The 16330-nt window shown below is 38.1% G+C and overlaps 1 protein-coding gene and 1 long non-coding RNA gene across 2 annotated transcripts; one reads left to right on the top strand and one right to left on the bottom strand.

Annotated features, from left to right (window-relative positions):
* The first annotated feature begins 399 nt into the window (after window positions 1-399).
* LOC103432344 (inactive TPR repeat-containing thioredoxin TTL3-like) lies at window positions 400-3223 on the top strand. Its single transcript, XM_008370564.3, has 5 exons — window positions 400-1498; window positions 1605-1800; window positions 2014-2186; window positions 2378-2711; window positions 2843-3223. The coding sequence occupies exons 1-5, from the start codon at window positions 540-542 to the stop codon at window positions 2963-2965; spliced, it is 1785 nt and encodes a 594-aa protein (XP_008368786.2). The 5' UTR covers window positions 400-539; the 3' UTR covers window positions 2966-3223.
* Window positions 3224-5438: 2215 nt separating this feature from the next.
* LOC139196602 (uncharacterized) lies at window positions 5439-7668 on the bottom strand. The gene is made up of 4 exons (XR_011581687.1): window positions 7503-7668; window positions 7328-7396; window positions 6538-6596; window positions 5439-5656 (listed from the first exon to the last, which is right to left on the bottom strand). It is a non-coding gene; the product is annotated as an uncharacterized lncRNA (long non-coding RNA).
* Window positions 7669-16330: the final 8662 nt, after the last annotated feature.

Raw genomic sequence — 16330 nt, 5'->3', positions numbered from 1 at the left:
TGAGCTGTGCTTTCGTTTCTAAAAATCTAGAGATCGTCATTTAACGCTAGACCGGGTCTTCTGTTTCCACCTCTGCACCGCACCAGAGAGCAAAAAACACAAAAGAAAACGTGAAGAAAACGAAATATAACAAAAAACAAATCCAGAAACAGAAACTCCAAAAAACAGTTTATGTTTTTCTATTTTTTATTTTGTATTTTTGTATTTTATAAAAGAACAAACCCGTAAACTGTTATTCTCTTTTCCTGCCATTTATTTTCGTTTTTCTTTCCCTGCCCCTGATTAACTAATGATGCAATCCGGTTTCGTCTCTCTTGCACAGAGCAGGGAGAAATCAAGGAGACATTGTTTCTAGATTCGCAGGTAGATGGCCACTCAGCTCCAGGAGGCCATGCACATAATCTCCTGCTTCCTCTCTCATTTTCTTATTCATTTTTAATCCTTTTCTTTTTTCCATGCACTTGATGTTCTTCTCTTGGTTTTGTTACGTCACACCATGCGCAAATTTGATCAGGGTGAGAGATAGCAATTAATAAAATATGGGAGACTCACCGGAGAAGAAATCAGGTTGCGGCATCTTGAGTGCTGTTTTTGGGCGGAATAGTTTCTGGCCGAGAAGAACAACTTCTACGGGTTCTCTTCCGGTATCCAACAACAACAATGCCACGTTAGTTAAAACACCAAGCACTCCCAATTCCAAACGGCGTCGTGGTGGCTCCGATGAGGCTTCCTTCCTTGATTCATCAAACAATGTACCATCAGATTCATCGAAACCGATCACGAAGCCTTCCCAGTCTAGTAATAGGGCACCCCCTATACAACAGCAGCAGCAGCAGCAACAACAACAACAACACCACCAACACCACCAACAAAAAATGGCGCCAAGCCAAGGTTATGTGAACCAAGGCCGAAGGGTTCCAAAGGAGGCGGTGGGCATATCTGGGGAGCTTGAGAGCATGATTGCTGATCATCAAAAATCAAAAGGGAGTAGTAGCCTTGTTAGGGCTTCATCCAGCAATGTTATGCTTTTCGGAAATTTGGGTAACTTGAGACAACCTGGTGGTGGTGGTGGTGGAGGTGGCGAAAATGCAAGCCCGTATAATGTTCTTGATTATCTTCCAAGGACTGCTAGGGAGGACGCTCCAATGCCGACTCATGTAAACATGGGGAAGACAAGTACTGCTAGGGAAGAGAAGAGACAAAGTGAGCCGGAACCACCTGCTTCCTTATGTCGCGCATTGTCTACTAGAATGGACCCCGAAACATTGAAGATCATGGGCAATGAAGATTACAAGAACGGAAGATTTGCAGAAGCATTGGCTTTGTATGATGCTGCAATTTCTATTGACCCCAATAAGGCTTCTTATAGGAGCAACAAGAGTGCTGCATTAACCGCTCTAGGTGAAATTCTTGAGGCAATTTTTGAGTGTAGAGAAGCCATTCGGATAGAACCCCACTATCATAGGGCTCATCATCGTCTGGCAACATTATATCTTAGGTACAGCATAAAATTCCACATGTTAGCTTCATTTTGGAGTTGCAACTTTTGTCCTTAAAATTCTGTTACGCCTAGTTCTTAAAATTAATGTGTTATGTACATATAGATTAGGGGAAGCAGAAAAAGCTTTGTATCACTACAAGCATGCTGGACCAGAGGCTGATCAAGAGGACATTGCTAAAGTAAAAACTCTTCAGGCCTGCCTGAACAAGTGCACAGAGGCTCGTAGGTTAAGAGATTGGAACACCCTCATAAAGGAATCCCAAAGCGTTATATTAGCCGGTGCAGATTCAGCGCCCCAGGTCAGACATAAAATTATCAAATTCAGGTCTCATCGTTACTAGAATTGCTTCTCTCTTATTCTCTAGTAGATGTCCTTTGAATAAGTCTATAAGAATTTGTTTCTCTACTTTACCTGAAAATGTGATGTATCTCAAAAGTTTTTTTCAAAGGTAGAAAAAAAAAAATGTTTTGTGGATTGACTAATATTGAATTCATTTTTACACTCCACGAAGATATATGCTTTGCAAGCGGAGGCCTTGTTGAAGCTCAATAGGCACAAGGAAGCAGATGAAGCATTATCCAGGGGTCCAAATTTTGATGTTGATGCCTGCAACAAATTCTTTGGCCCAATTGGTAACGCGAATTTGTTAGCAACACGAGCTCAGGTGGACATGGTTGCTGGCAGGTAGTGTATTTTATATCTTTATAGTATAGCTGTTTTAGTTACGATTATGCTAATCCTTATGCAGTCTCAAAAGGAAGAACGTTCATAAAAAAGAAAGTAAGAAAAAGAAAATGTCATTGGAAACACATACATTAAACTTTTTCTTAATTTGGTCAAATAATTGTTTTATTTGTTTTGCAATGGTTTGGCAGATTGGATGATGCATTAGAGGCAGCTCAACGAGCATCACAGCTTGACTCAAACAACAGGGAAGCAAACATGGTCATGAGAAAGGCTCGAGCTGTTGCAGTAGCTCGATCAAAAGGCAATGAGCTTTTCAAGACAGCAAGGTTCTCAGAGGCATGTGTTGCATACGGCGAGGGACTTGAGCACGATCCTTATAACTCGGTGTTATTATGCAACCGTGCTGCTTGTCGTTCAAAACTTGGCCAACTAGATAAAGCAATTGAGGACTGTACAGCTGCCCTTAATGTCCGCCCATCTTACAGCAAGGCTAGATTGAGAAGAGCAGATTGCAATGCTAAGGTGACCATATTGTTGCTCTTTCATATAACCACATCTTTCCCGGAAAAAACAATTTTCAAGTTGTTCATATTGTTGCTCTTTCATTATGTTACTAGTGAGTTGTAATGTTTATCTGTTGACGTACCAAGCAGTTGAAAAAATGGGAAGCTTCAATACAAGACTATGAGATTTTGATAAAGGAAACACCAGAGGATGGGGAGGTAAACTGTGCTTTGTCTGAGGCGCGGGTGCAGCTCAGAAAACAGCGAGGCTAGCAAGAGAGCCTAGACGTGGACAATGGAAACAAGCCAATGCAACTAAATTAGAAGGCAATAGCCATGAAAGAAAGTTGCCCTTCTGCAATTGGATGGCTCTTGGAGCTCAAGAAGAGACACAGAAAGTGGCAATTCATACAATGTAACACAGATACGTGGCCCAATTTTCTTTTATGTATACTTGTATTTGTGCAATTCTTTCTGGGAAATGTATTTGATATTGCTTATAAAAGTTGTCAAAAAAGTACTTGGGAGAAACCCTGAATTCTTTGTTTCTGCAAGCCGACATGTTTCCCTCGTTACCAATGTTGCACCCATACGGATACTATAAGATTCGTACTGTGCTACTCTTAGTTTTTTTAGGAAAACTAATAAAAAGAGTTTCAAAACATTGAGTTTTAACAAAAAAATCATGTAATAACTTTATTTAATGGTTAGTACAAAGCCCAATATTAAATCAATCCAAATAAAATGGCCCAACCAAAATAACAGAATAAGTTCTCAATTTTACGTAAGTTTTGTTTTTCTGTTAGTTTAGTTATGTCTACGAACAGAGTTATGAAGACCATGTGTTTGAAAATTTTCAGATACCCCATTAGTTTAATGGAAAACTAACCAAAACCCCCCAAAAACTTTCCTTTTAATCATAAAGACAAAACAATTCAATAATATCCAAAATGGGAAGAAGACAAGGGAGAGAGCATTTCAGGGATATCACATGCAAAAGTAAAAATGGGCACCAGGAAAATCAGGCCAAGTTTCAGAAACAGTGCTGCCAATTTCAGCAACACTAAAAGCATAGTGACAAATGACAAGTACCAAGAAAATGTCCACTCCATTTATGTATAAATAATTTTAATATCATTGTATCCTCATTCAGTCTATATAAGTGGAGTTTCATTAATTGTAAAAGCACACCTCAACATCTCAACACCTGAACACCCTACTCTCACTATATACTCACACCATCTTCATACTCTCAAGCATATGTAGTCTTCATAACATCCTTATAAACACTTCCTTGTAAACACTCTCCTGTAAACAATTATCTTTGTAAACATTATATATATCAATAAAAGTTCAAGCGTACATATTCAAGAAATCTCCAAGTCTTAAGTAAGCTTTCTTTTCTTTCTTTAATGTGTTTGTTTAATTAGACTTCTAATGCAAAATAGGGAAACACTATTGTAGTTATATTATTAACCTGTTAAACTGACGATCATACTTTGTTCGAGTACACTCTGTTGTAGTTGAATGTTTGCCATACAAATAACTGGACATTAACCAGGGTATTTCTGAGTTCTTCGTACCTTTGAGTTCAACCATTAAGGTCTTATACTTGTACTGTGAATGGCCGTCATGCTGAAACATGTCGAGTTCCATGTGCAAGGTTTTATGTCTAGTTGTTATAATGGTCATCCGACTATTTAACTCGGCCTGCTGTCCGAATCTGGTATCAGAGTCAAAGTTTAGCATTTTAATAGTATAATTATAATAGTAAAGTACCTTGAAGGCGGAAGTCATTAATACAAGTGATATCCCACTTGTTTATTTTGTATGAACAACACATATTATTGTCCTTATAGACCTTGTCAACCACAACCACCAGGTATTTATTATCCCAGACATCCAACTATAATTAGCATAAAGAGAAGATTAACATATATATCCAAAAGAATTAGCAGGACTTTGAAGAAGCAAAAGTTTTATCTTGGTTATCTTGAACATCCTTCATTTATTCGTAAATATAATAACACAAAAATGCAGCATAAAGTTTTAGAAGCAAAAGAAGCAACATATCAAGTTTTAGAAACCTTGAGAGAAGAAAGAAAGTTTCTAAGAAACCAGTTAGCCGTAACTCTAGAGAAATGTAGACTGTAGTTTATGATAGATTATCTTAATTTAGAAATTAGTGAACCTCAAAAAAGAAAAATAACCTTAGACCAAAGTAGTTTAGTTTGTTATTTTCCATTGAGAAAGCATAATCATATTTTGCATAGTGAAGAAAATCCATAAGCCAATAGTATTGTAGATCTTATTATTAGTCAAGCAGAAAATATAAAATTAGAAAATAATAAGTATAATCATTTGTTAAACCAATTGTCAGAGCATTTTCAGAAAAATTCCATAAAAACAATTAGGCAAAATTTAGACTATATTACATCTCAGTTAAAAGGTAATAATAAAAATATTCAAAGGTTTCCTAGCAAAAAATAAATAAAAGAGCTTGTTGACCTCATAGATAGTAAGCCGAAGCAAGTAGAACTTAGATCACTAGAAATAGTTGAGCAGTTAAAATTAGAAGTTCAAAATATTCAATTAGTGCAAAAAGAGTTGAGTGAACAAGTAGATAAGTTGCACAATAAAATAGATAAATTATTAGTTTAATGACCAATTTTAGAACTAGCAGAAAATATATCCAAGTTTTAAAAGAAATTAGTAAGTTAGATAAAGAAGTAGTAGGTTTAACAGATTTTTTAACACAAGTAGCCAATAGTAATATTGACACACCCCGTCCAAAAGGAGGGCATGCTGGCCGTCACGTGAGAGTGACGTAACCATTTGCACAGTACGGAAGCTTTAAGATACAATTTATAAGTTGATACACCCGAAGGTGAGTCCTAATTTTGTCCAATCTGTCAGAACACCGTCGAATTCCTCGTAGTCACCACACCTTTGTGATTCCTGAACCTGGAGGGGCGCAAAACCAAAATTGAGTGGGTCAGTAAAACAATTCTTTTCCAAATCCAAACATTTCTCAAAACGTTGTAACCCCTCTCCGTAAAACCTGTATACTTTCCCAGAAATGTAAAATATAAATATACATATATATTCTCAAACTTCATTTTTACTATCTCAACATTTTTCTTTATCAATCATGCCATGCCATGTCTAATTCAACAGTTAAGTATGGATGCATCAACAATAATCATATCAGGTGCAAGAAAGTAATCAACCGGAGGCCTTCTAATAGCCTTGTACGGTTGAACCTAGAGCTCAAAATCTATCACTCTCACTCTGCCGGAGTCACCTCTGTGACCTGTTCGGCCTTCTGCACACAAGTTACGCTCTAGTGCTTCTCTCATCAATCATCTGTGCACATAATCTAAGGTCACCCACCAGTCGAAATCTCACTAACACTCTACGACTGGCCCGTCGCACCCACTCAGCGTGGACTCTGCGACCAGCATCTACTTGGATCCAAGGCGAGCGTGCGATGCGGTGAATACTATAAGCACTAAACCATGGTGCAGGATTTGAGCTCAATATATATCAACATCATCATAACAGTATTTAAATACTCACCTGATACTCACCTGTGCGTCCGCCGCACCATTCATTCATATGCATCATATCTCAATTCATACTTTTCATATCATTTCATGCATGGCAATTCGATTCACATTTCTATATACTTTGCATATACTTTTATGCATGGCATCTCAATTCACATTTCAATATACTTTTCATATAATTTTATACATTGCATTTAAAGCATACTTTCATTAAATTTCAATTTCTGGGAAAACGTCAAGTATATATATATACGGAAAACAAAACTGCCCACTCACCTGGAGTTCGCCCTACAACTCCCTAGCACAATACGCCAAGGCGTCATGACGATCGGCGCCTAAAACAATAATCAATTCCAACCTCAGAATTCATATCGATAGAATATATAACTTATATAAAATACGTCACTACGTAGTTCAATCCGGAAGATCCACCACTCAGATTTTAAATCCATAACTTCCAGAGGTCCACAATATATCTCTAGGATAACATCCTAAAATTTCATCACCATCCAACGGTCGGATCTCCCTCAATTAACAAAACTAAGTGACGGTTAACATTTTATTTTATGAACTTACAACTCCAATTCCGGAAGATCCGTAACTCGGATTCCCAATCCGTAAGTTCCAATAATCCTCAAACATTACGTATTGCAACGTATTAAAGTTTGGTGATGATCCAACGGTCGGATCGTCAATTCATATTTTCACCTAAATGCAAAAACTATAAAACGTTATTTGAACACCTAACCAACAATCCTTAATAACTTTCTCATACGGTGCTCAATTTGGGTATATGAATATACCACAGTGATCTACTCGACGTCACAGACGTCGACATATTTTTAAAATAATTTTTTACTGTAGCACGCGCCCCCACGCGCCAAGGAAGGCACGGATCCACGCGCCCCCACGCGCACCTTCTTCTTCCTTGGGTCGCCGGACTGGTTTTTCCGGCGGCCGTTTTCTGGGCAGTTTTTCAAATTGCCATAACTTTGTCATTTCTCAACGAAATCAAGTGATTCAAAAACGAAAGTTTTAGCCCTTGAAGAGACAAAGAGAATGGTACCTTGAACAACACCTAGTTCTCCGTGGTTTGGCCGGAAACTTCCTCGAAAGCCTCGGAGGTCGCCGGAAACTGGGTAAGATTCAAATGAGTATAACTTCTTCAATACTCAACGAAATTGAGTGAAAAAAAAAAGGAAAATTGTATTACTTGACGAGACGAAGAGATTGATACCTACCTCGACTCCTAACTCGCCGGGAATTCGCCGGAAAAAGCCTCGAAAGCTCCGGCCAAACTTTAAACTTGTCGATCTCCGTGTTCTTACGTCCAAAAACTTCCAACGAAGCACTCCGAGCTTCCTTGGGACCTCACTAAGCTCACTATGAGCTTGGATTGTCCTAAAAATCAACCAACAAAAAGTTCATGAATAGTGCCAAACTCGGACCTCGAGTTTTCAACGCGAAAACGAAGGATTCCTTACCTAAAAATGGTGTCTTTGAGTTCGTGGAGTCCTCACAAGCACGATGGTGCCTTCAAAACCCTCGATCCATGAAGTTTCAGGGTTATATGGTGGTGGTCCGTACGTTCGAGAGTGAGGGAGAGAGACGGAGAATGAGAGATTGTGAGAGAGGAGAGAGAGACAGGGTACGGGAAAGAGGGAAGGATTTGAGGTATGTGGTCCTACCCAACCCCAAATCACAAAATTCCATCATAAAATTTAAGTCTAAGTCTCCACTCTAATTACCAAATTTTAGGAGCTTAGATATAACGAACGTGAAAATTATACCTTAGTCACGTATTAGGGACATTTCCGTCAATTCACCATCACGAGTGTAAAACTTTGGGACGGGCTGTGACAAATATTCCCATTAGGCAAAATAATTTAATTATTCAATTAATTTTAAGTTTGGCTGAAAAATTAGATCAAGTTGAAGAACAAATAGCACAAATAAACCAAGTTTTACATAACGCATCTTCATCACTTCCACCATCTTTGCTAGATAAATTAGAAAATTTAATTTTAAGTGCAAATAATAATATTAGAAGACCTAAGCTAAATCCTTTTGATAATAGAAAATGAAACTCTTTAGAAAAAAAGGAAAAGAAGTAGCTAGAACTGAAGATATTTATCCAAATGAAAAAGAATCAAAAGAATTTATTAGAAGAAGTTTTGAGAGAACACAGAAAAATAAATATAACTTGTACCAATTAGGTTTATTTGAAAACAGAAGCAGAATTGTAAGTAGCATCAGTCAACATGAAGTTAGTTGTATTGATAAAGAAGTCACACTTAATTTAATTAGTGAAGAAGCAGTTACTCATTTGAGGAAATCAAATTTTAGTCAAGATTCATATAGGAACAATATTAATTGGAATAGCAGGATTAACCATAGCACAAGTAGGCACAAAAGCATTAGTATACATATATGATGATAGATGGGATAATCACCAACAAGCAGCAATAGCAACGGCTGAGGTAGACTTCAGTTCAAACTTAGCAATCATAGAATGTATTCCAAATTATGCTATGATAATTAATGAATTTATTAAATATATTAAAGTAAGCATAAGAACAAAAGATTATAATATCAAATGAGAGTATAAAAATTTATGTATTAGCTTAATGTATATTGGTAAAGTGTTCGATAGATATAATCATAAGTTTAATTCAGAGTTTCAAAATTTTGTTCAAACATTTGGTAGTAAGCATGTAAATGTGATAGAAGCAAAACCCGCAGATAACAGCTTTTTAGAAGGAACTCAGTGAACATTACTTGATTTACAAGTAACAAGAAATAGACAACCAGATAAAGTACAAATATATGAAACTAGTACAGGTCAAGCAACAATTAGGTTTAATAATTACAAGCAACTAGAAAAAATAGAAGAAGATGAGAGTGAGATCGAAAATAAGAGTATACATATGGCTTTTGATAATTTAGATATTAATCTAGTTGAGAATTTTTTTTATCATATTGTAGATAAGCTTATAAAAGATATTGATCATTTAGATGATGAACAATATTTAGAAAAAATATAAAACATATGATTTAGGACTACACAAGATTGGGAAAGTATGATAAAACCATCTAGAAAAAATATGATAAACCCTAAACCCTAAGAAAGTATGATAAAACCATATAGAAAAAATAGGATTCCATATTTGACAGGGTTAGAACAAATTAATTTAGCTGGTAATATATTAAACTTAGATAACGTACATCCACAAGATTGGGAAAGAACAATTGAGAGATGGGAGAAAGGTTACGTACACGCAACATTAATATTAGATTTTAGTAATTCACAAAATATGTTAGATTATTTTAAGCATACTTTAGATGGTTTAGTTTTTTATTATTTTCAGTCATGGAAAGTTCAAAATCCAGAACAGCATCAAGCAGCTAAAACGCATTTTAATATTGATGGTTTTGTTACTTTGATTAAACAAGAGTTTTTAGATCATAATAGGTTAGATGGCAGAAGCAAACAAGAACAAATAAGAGAAATTAGAAATTTAGAACAACTATAAATTTGTGATTTACAGTATATAGCTGAGTATACCACATATTTCTTTAAATATTTAGAAAGAACAGGTAGAATTAGTGATATTAATTTATTAGATACATCTATGACAAAAATAAAAGGACCAATAGGAGAAAAGATTTGGAATGAATTGCAAAAGCATCCAAAGAAATATGATATTGCAATAGGACCTAGAATTCAACATGTATATGATATACTTAGACAAGAATGTAGTCAAATAAAAGCTAAGAGACAAAATAGGAAGTAATTTTATATGAGCTGTAAAAATACAGATTTACCACAACAATATGATTGTCATAAGAAAAATAAGCATAAGAAAATATACAAAAAGAAATATAAGTCATATAAACCCTACAAACAGCATAAAAATTTCAGTATAAGACCTTCAAGAACATATAGAAAGAGAAAATATATTCCAAAACAATTTAGAAAAAGAAGTGGTAGACCTTGGATTAGAAAATATAAAGCACCAAAAGATAAGAGTAGTTGTAAATGTTATTCATGTGGAGAGACTGGACATATTCGACCTAAGTGTCCAAAATTAGGAAAATAGCCCAAAGAAAAAGTACATTTAATGGAGTTGTTTGAGTTAGAAGAAGATGAAGATATACAATCAATATACAGTCTAGATGATTTAAGTGATAATAAGAGTATTTATAGTATAGAGAGTATTAATATGATAGATTCAAATTATGAAGATTCAAGTAGCATAAATATTGGTTTATAATAGTATATGTGTGCATTCATAGAAGAACAACATGAAGAAGAGTATAAATACATTAATTTAGGTTGGCCAGAAAAATGTTATAAGTGTGGTAAATTAGTTGCAAATAAGTACTATAATACATATTCAATATTATGTGAAAAATGTTATAGTAATGCGTTATTAGAAGTTAATTTAGCAGAATTACAAGAAAGTACTTGTCACAGCCCGTCCCAAGAATTATTTATCGTGGTTGTGAAAAGACAGATTTACCTTTGAGCGTTTGTGTCATCGTGGGGCTATGTGTGGTTGAGGACCAATGTGTTAAGTCCCTATTATTTTGGACCCAATTGGAAGTAAGAAAATTATTAGTTGTGATTGGTGACTTTGGAACACACACACACACCCATAACCTTCCCTCTCTTCCCTCCCATGTTCTCTCTCTATCTCTCAGACTCTTTCTCTCTCTCTCTTCCCTCCTGTACGGACTCAAACCCAAAACCCTTTGAATTGTGACGGATCGAGGATTCTAAGGCCACCATTGTGTTCGTGAAGACCATACGAGTCTTGGGGTACACGTTTCAGGTAAGAACTTCATCGTTTTCACGTCGAAACCATAACCTCGATTTGAGGTACTATTCATGCTCACGTAAAATGTTGATTTTTATGGAATTTCAAGACCATAGGAAGCTTTATGAGGTTCTAAGGAGGCTCGGAGTGCTTCGTTGGAAAGATTTAGACGTCGGGATAGCTAGTTTCAAAGTTGGCCGGTTTCCTCAAATTTCCTCAGCAAGATTTCGTAATTTTTGGAGCTTTAAACAGGTATAACGTTGTTCTACTCATCTCTAGCTTTCTATTGGTATAAATTTCATGAAAAAATGGTTAAGAAACGAGCGAGAATAGACATTTTAAAGTTTCACCCAGTTTTCCGGCGACCGGCGACTCGCTGAAGAAGATGACAGCATATTCGTCAGTTTGGACGGAATATGCTAACGCCGTCAGTCAATTTTAATGGAATTTGTTAGGCTTTAACGGAATATTCCCTAACGGTCGTTAAGGAATCCATCAGGTTTGGCCGCGCGTGGGGGCGCGTTTTGCCGTGCCCTTGCGGGCGCGTGGTGGCACATGGGAGCTCGAAAAATTTATCTAAAAATTTGGGGATGATCCTGAGGTTGTGTAGGTCACTATGGTATATTCATATACCCATTTTGAGCAATGTATGAGAAGTTATTAGCTAGTTTTGTCTATGTGCTTTAAAATAACATTTTTATAGTTAATTCGCATATAGGTGAGACTTATCCCGAGGACGAGCGTATCCATGGGTGACTCGGGGGTTACGACCCATCGACATACCAGTGAGTGGGCTTTTGTTTTCAGTATATATTTATATACTTGGTATATTTCCCCATAAATGCATTTTTTTAGGAAAGTATGCTTTGAAATAATATGCCAATTGCTTTTATATTCTGAATATGCATTTCATGGTTGCATATATATATAAATGTGGTGCTGTGGAGGCACATGTAAGTTATGTTTGGCTATGTGAATCATCGATGATGTGATATGTGATTGATTGATGTTGAGCTCATAAAACTGCACCTAGGGTGATTGTGATCTAGCCAGAGATATGAAATACAGGCCTGTTTATTTATGTCACCTCCCGCACTATATGCTCATATTGGATCCAAATTAAGTGCACAGTCTTGTCGTACAGACCTTATTTATGGTTCCGACTCATAGGTGACTAGTGATTTATCACCCAGCTATTATGAGAGAGTAAAATTGAGCATAACTATATTACACCCAATCTTGTCGTACAGACCTTTTTAGGGGTTCCGACTTATGTGCAGTATATTGCCGTATAGGTCATTGTAGTGACTCCAGCTAGATTGACTTTGAGCTAAGAATTCAACCGTACAGACTGCCACAAGGGTTCCGGCTAACATATCATATTCTATGCATTTATTTTTACCTGAATTGCTTACTCTGTTATATATTAGCATGGCATATATTTGAATATGATTATGTGAAGCATGAATTGTGTTGATGCATAAAACCGGAGGTCTTGGAACAATGTAAATCCGACCGTGAATCTGCATGAAATGTAAATAACACAAGATGTATCGTGGTTCACCCCAAGGTTTGGGCTACGTCCACACTGCTTATATTTTTGAGAGAGAGAGAGCTCTAAATGAGAGTTTGAGAGGGGTGAAGAGGCTTAGGAATTGGCCTCCCTAATTGTGAGGGTGAGGGGTCCTTTTATAGAATAAGGTTTCCTCACTTATTATATATTTGCCCTTTCCTTTATTACATAATTACATTTACGTCCCCCAAGTATTTATACGAGGTCTAAATACAAGGCCCTAAATATGGTATAAATAGTAGTCCCCTAAGTCTTCAGTCAAGAGAGTCTTTTGGCTGGAGACTTGAAATTCAGTCCATGTGTGGGCCAAAGTAATTAAATGCTATCTTGAACTGATGCTCGATATGAGGCAGTGCTCAATCTGAAATGACGCTCAACTAGAAGTAGCACACGCTGCGAGGCTGCTGGGCTCGTGGCTTATGTCGCCTTGGTTGGCTCGGCTTGCGGAGTTTGAAGGTGAGGGAGTCCCTTTTATAGAATAAAGGCTCGTTTCTCAATACATGAATGATGGGCTAAAGTTAATGCTCTCTAATGATGGTGAGGGAGTCCCTTTTATAAAATAAGGGCTCGTTCCTCAATACATAAATGATGGGCTAGAGTTGATGCTCGCGGCGAGGCAGTTGCTCAGTAGGCGGCGATGCTATCTAATGGTGGTGAGGGAGTCCCTTTTATAGAATAAGGGCTCGCTCCTCTATACATAAGTGATGGGCTAGGAGTGATGCTTGTGGCTAAGCGGTTGCTCAGCTGGCAGCGTTGCTCTCTAATGATGGTGAGGGAGTCCCTTATATAGAATAAGGGCTCACTCCTCAATACATAAATGATGGGTTAAGTCCCCCAAGTATTTTCATGAGGCCTAGTTAAGGCCCAATATATGGTACATAATGTAGTCCCCTAAGTCTTCGGTCAATAGAGTCTGTTGGTTGAAGACTTCAAATTGAATCCATGTATGGGCCGAAATGGTGGTTGTTCGGAGGCGGTATTTGTATACCCTGCACTGAAGCTTTGTAAGTGAAGCTTTGAAGCTGGAGCTCTGTAAATGAAGCTTTTGAAGCTAGAGCTTTTGTAAATGAAGCTTTTGAAGCTGTAGCTCTGTAAATGAAGCTTTCGAAGCTAGAGCTTTTGTAAATGAAGCTTTTGAAGCTGATTGACATGAGTGATGCTCATGAATGTTTGATTGACATGAGTGATGCTCATGGATGTTGACATGAGTGATGTTGGCATGAAGGAGAGTACGGGTTGTACATTTCATCACCTGGTTGGTGGTAATAGCGGCGGGTTGCCGAATAATTTGGAGTACTGGGCGTACTTTTGATCACTGGTTGGTGGTAATAGCGGCGGGGTGCCGAATAATTTTTTGTAGTACTAGGCGTACTTTTGATCGCCTGGTTGGTGCTATTTTATGAGCCTTCGCTTTCCACATAATATTCCAGCCCATTTATTTTGGGCTTTGCCTTTTTTTTTTTTTTTTTTTTATATATATACCCTCTGATGGGGTTTTTACAGATGTCTCCGAAAGATAAAATAAATTACATCATTCAGAAATAACAAAAGTAAATCACATTATTCTGATGGTATGTTTATTCCTCACTTTTGCTTTCTCTTTTTTGCTTTTGCTTTCTGCTTTATGGGAGTGGTTGAGCTGTCTGATGGTTTGCAACGATCTCCGAGATTGATCGAGGTAGTGGGTTGTATCATGGAAATTCCATCATTCTCTGGTAGCTAGGAAAGTAATAATGATAAAGTAAAGAAAAAGGAATCTTATCTCCTTCAATGCTTTTCTGTATACAGTGCATGGCCAAAGATATTGCACTTGGACTTCTGGAAAGATGTTCAGGGAGCACGTGTTCTAGGATCATGGTCTTCACATCTGGACCTGCGACTCGAGAATCCTGTTGGAGTTGTCTACAACTCCTCGGTCCTCGGATCTTGCTGATTTCGATGCCATAGTCAGAAGCAATTGACATCATTTGTTTCCCACTTAAATTTGCCACAGTTTCTGCATCAAATCATGAAAATGCATTCCTGAAATCTTGACATTTCTTTAAAATGGGAGTCCAATCTGAGCCAACTTGAGCTTCACTTAACACAAGGAGTTCAAACATGTTGTCATCATGGACAGGAAAACTCCCAATTCCTCATCATGGTAAGCAACATAGATGGGATCTAAGTTAGCCATGATAAAGCTGCACGGCCTAACAAACGACACCGAAGCCCTGCCTAACCAACCCACTCTTGCCTCTCAAAACACTGTTGAAGTGAGGCCTCTCAGGACACCAGAGCGCTGCCGCTCTTCTGTTCAGCTTGCTGCACGGAGTTTGGACATATCCAGACGAAACTCCAACAATAGGCGTCATCTCTGCAAGTTCTGCATGACCTTGAACTTTTTTCGCCCTCTGTTTCTTCTTTGTTCATTCTCCTTACACGTAAGGTGTTTGCTGAAACTCCTCGAAGAGGAGGAAGACAGGATAACAAGAAATTGTACTGCACTAGGATCATAACAAAAGAAGCCAAAATCATGGACTGGATCCCTGTATATAGGATACACTGGAATTTCTTCACGGTTCACAAATATAGCTTCTGCAACTACAGGTCCAGGCTTGACAACATGTCGATTGGTGAGGATGATCCCGCAGTGCTTATCGACAATGAAACTGGTGGCATAGCTAGCACCAGCGGCCTCAGTGTCAAAAACATGACAGGCGGGTGTCCGTAGAACGATGACCGCGGAGACTTGACCAGACCAATTGGGTCCGTGGTTAAAGCTCCGCGAAAACTCAATCGGATCCGCAAATGGGAAGTAAACCCAGCAGTGGCAATCAATCAACTAATTCGGGCGGTAAATTGGATGGTTCGAATTCAGAACCCGAGATCCGAATACGTTACCAGCGAGATCTGGGTTAGAAAATACGGAGAGAGAAATGAGAGATTTGGATCTCTGAGCTTGCCATTTGTTGAAAACCTCTCGACTGCACCGAATGCTCTTCAGATCGTTCCCGCCACGTGGCAGGAAGACGAATGTGATGAGAACTTTGGGCTCCTTCTGGGCCACCCATTCCTTAGGCTCGCGTTCTTCCAGATCCGGAGATGAACGTGATGAGAACTCCAGGCTCCACCTGGGCCACCTATTCTTTGGGCTTGCGTTCTTCCAGATCCCGAGATGCTGCTACTGCTCTGTTCGAAACCATCCTTGGCTCCATCTCCGAGCCTCGAAACTGATGCTGGGCATAGTGGATTGGCGCACCTGCAGAGACAAAGAGCTTGTTTTCTTCTGGAATTTGGATTTTGGTGATGGTTTAAGAATTTGGACGGGTTGGAGTCCGTGTGGGTCTTGAAGGCTCTACAAGACAGAGAGATGAGAGATTTGATTCCTTTGGTTTTTTGGGTTTTTACAGATTTGCAGATTCACGGTGGAGGTGAGAAAATGAAAGAGAACCGACACAACTTTTTGTATCGATTCCTACAGATGGCGCCAAATGTTGATGCATAAAACCGAAGGTCTTGGAACAACGTAAATCCGACCGTGAATCTGCATGAAATGTAAATAACACAAGATGTATCGTGGTTCACCCCAAGGTTTGGGCTACGTCCACACTAATTATATTTCTGAGAAAGAGAGAGCTCTGAATGAGAGTGAGAGCTTTGAGAGGGGTGAGAAGGCTTAGGAATTGGCCTCCCT

Source organism: Malus domestica, chromosome 01, assembly GCF_042453785.1.
Source record: "Malus domestica chromosome 01, GDT2T_hap1".
Classification (NCBI taxonomy): Eukaryota; Viridiplantae; Streptophyta; class Magnoliopsida; order Rosales; family Rosaceae; genus Malus; species Malus domestica.
Note: the sequence above shows the minus strand (reverse complement) of the source record. Positions and strands in the feature narration are given on the sequence as shown.